The sequence below is a fragment of the Nicotiana tabacum genome, chromosome 13, assembly GCF_000715075.1.
Source record: "Nicotiana tabacum cultivar K326 chromosome 13, ASM71507v2, whole genome shotgun sequence".
NCBI lineage: Eukaryota > Viridiplantae > Streptophyta > Magnoliopsida > Solanales > Solanaceae > Nicotiana > Nicotiana tabacum.
Genome location: NC_134092.1, coordinates 87,461,377 through 87,463,854, shown reverse-complemented (window position 1 = coordinate 87,463,854; position 2,478 = coordinate 87,461,377). Strand labels below are relative to the sequence as shown.

Sequence of the window (2,478 nt, the reverse complement as noted above, 5' to 3'; positions counted from 1 at the left end):
AGAATGAAATGGCCGAGTCTGACTCAGACTACCTGCATATCCAAATGGAATTAGGCCAGAACGTAGTTTAATTAAAAAGATGACTGAATCAGATGAGGATTGCCTACGTATTCCGTTTTGAGGAAATCAAGTCGGCGTAGTTCTAGAGCAACAGAACCCTACATGGGTTGCCTACGTATCCCTCTATTGGAAGTCAGGTTGAACGCAATTTTGTTACAACAAAAACCAAACTCTATTTGTCTTCAAACATAGTATCTCTTGATTGCGTCTAAGTTGATGGGCTTTCTGTTGATTCTTACATCCGTTTCTTCCAAAATTAGAGCTCCACCCGACAACACTCGGTGAACCATGTAAGGACCTTTCCAGTTTGGTGCGAACTTTCCTTTGGCTTCCTCTTGGTGGGGAAAGATTTTCTTCAAGAACAACAACCCAGGTGTGAACTGGCGAGGCTTCACCCTCTTGTTAAATGCACTGGCCATCCTGTTCTGATATAGCTGACCATGGCATACCGCATCTATTCTTTTTTCATCGATGAGCATGAGTTGCTCCTGTCTGACCCATATCCACTCTGTATCGTCCAACATGGCCTCTTGAATGACCCTTAAAGATGGTATCTCGACCCATGCGGGTATCACAGCTTTAGTGCCGTATACTAACATGTACGACATTGCCCCATTGGATGTTCTCATGGTGGTTCAGTAACCCAATAAGGCGAAGGATAGTTTTTCGTGCCATTGCCTGTGATTATCCATTATTTTTTGTAGAATCCTCTTGATATTCTTGTTGGCTACCTCTACTGCATCATTCATTTGTGGTCTGTAGGCTGTGGAGTTACGGTGGACGATTTTGAACTTCTCGCAGATTTCTCTCATGAGGTCGCTGTTGAGGTTAGTGACATTGTCAGTGATGATTGACTCAGTTATCCCAAATCTGCAGATGATGTTGTTTCGGACGAAATCTGCCACTACCTTCTTTGTGACGGCCTTGTAGGTGGATGCTTCGACCCATTTAGTAAAGTAGTCGATATCTACCAAGATGAAGTGATGCCCATTTGATGCGGCGAGCTCTATGGTTCCAATCACATCCATGCCCCAAGCGGTGAACGATCAGGGTAAACCCATCACATTCAACGCATTCGGCGGAACCCCGATGAAATCCCCGTGAATTTGGCACTGGTGACACTTTTGCACGTAGCGGATACTATCACCTTCCTTAGTCATCCAAAAGTATCCATCTCTTAAACTCTTATTGGCTAATGTGAACCCATTCATGTGGGGTCTACACGTTCCTGCATGTATTTCTTCCAATAACCTGGTTGCCTCAGCAGCATCTACCAACTCAACAAACCTAAATCTGGGGTCCTATTGTACATGACTTCCCCGTTGAGGAAATATTGGTTTTCCCACCTCCTGAGGGCTCGCTTTTGACTATTAGTTGCATTCTATGGGTATTCTCTAGTTACAAGGAATTTCCTGATGTCGTGATACCATGGTTTACCATCTGGCTCTTTATCCACATGGAAGCAATAGGCATGTTGATCCCTGATCTCTACCTCGATAAGGTCGATGTAGTTCTTGTCTGGATGCTGAATCATGGATGATAGAGTTGCAACGACGTCAACAAACTCGTTCTGAATACTGGGGACGTGCTTGAACTCAATCTTTGTGAACTTCTTGCATAGCTCTTGACCAAAAGTTCTTTGATGCTCATGTCGACTGCTATTCTGATCCCAAGGATGCACGCTTCGTATTCAACTATATTATTAGTACAATGGAATCTTATCTTTGCCGACACTAGATAGTGCTATCCAAATTCAAAAATTAGGACTGCCCCAATTCCGACTCCTTTAAAGTTTATTGCTCCATCGAAAAACATTCTTCATCCAGCGTATGATTCTGCAATATCTTCTCTAGCAAATAATACTTCTTCATCAGGAAAATACGTACTGAGTGGCTCGTAATCCCCGTCCACCGAATTCTCTATGAGGTGGTCAGCTAAAGCTTGCCCCTTGATAGCCTTCTGAGTTATGTACACAATGTCAAATTCGTTGAGGAGAATTTGCCATTTAGCTAGTTTTTCGGTCGGCATCGGCTTCTGGAAGATGTATTTGAGCGGGTCAAGCCGAGATATCAGATGTGTAGCGTATGCTGACATGTAATGCATTAGTTTCCGGGCGATCCAAGTCAAAGAACAACAAGCGCGTTCTATCAAAGTATATTGGCCTCGCATGGTGCGGACTTCTTACTTAAGTAGTAGATGGCCTGCTCCTTTCTCCCAGTTTTGTCATGCTGTCCCAACACACATCCGGAGGCGTTATCCAAGACTGATAGATATAGTAACAATGGCTTCCCGGTATCGTGGGGAACCATCACTGGCGGATTTGAAAGATACTCCTTGATTCTGTCGAAAGCTCTCTAGCACTCTTCTATCCATTTTGTGGCAGCATCCTTCATAAGCAACATGAAAATAGGTTCACAG

At 43.8% G+C, this 2,478-nt stretch overlaps 1 protein-coding gene across 1 annotated transcript; it reads right to left on the bottom strand.

The window, feature by feature from the left end:
* Window positions 1-242: 242 nt before the first annotated feature.
* Window positions 243-668, bottom strand: LOC142168210 (uncharacterized). The gene has a single exon (XM_075228866.1). It carries the CDS (start codon window positions 666-668, stop codon window positions 243-245), a length of 426 nt encoding a protein of 141 aa, XP_075084967.1.
* Window positions 669-2,478: the final 1,810 nt, after the last annotated feature.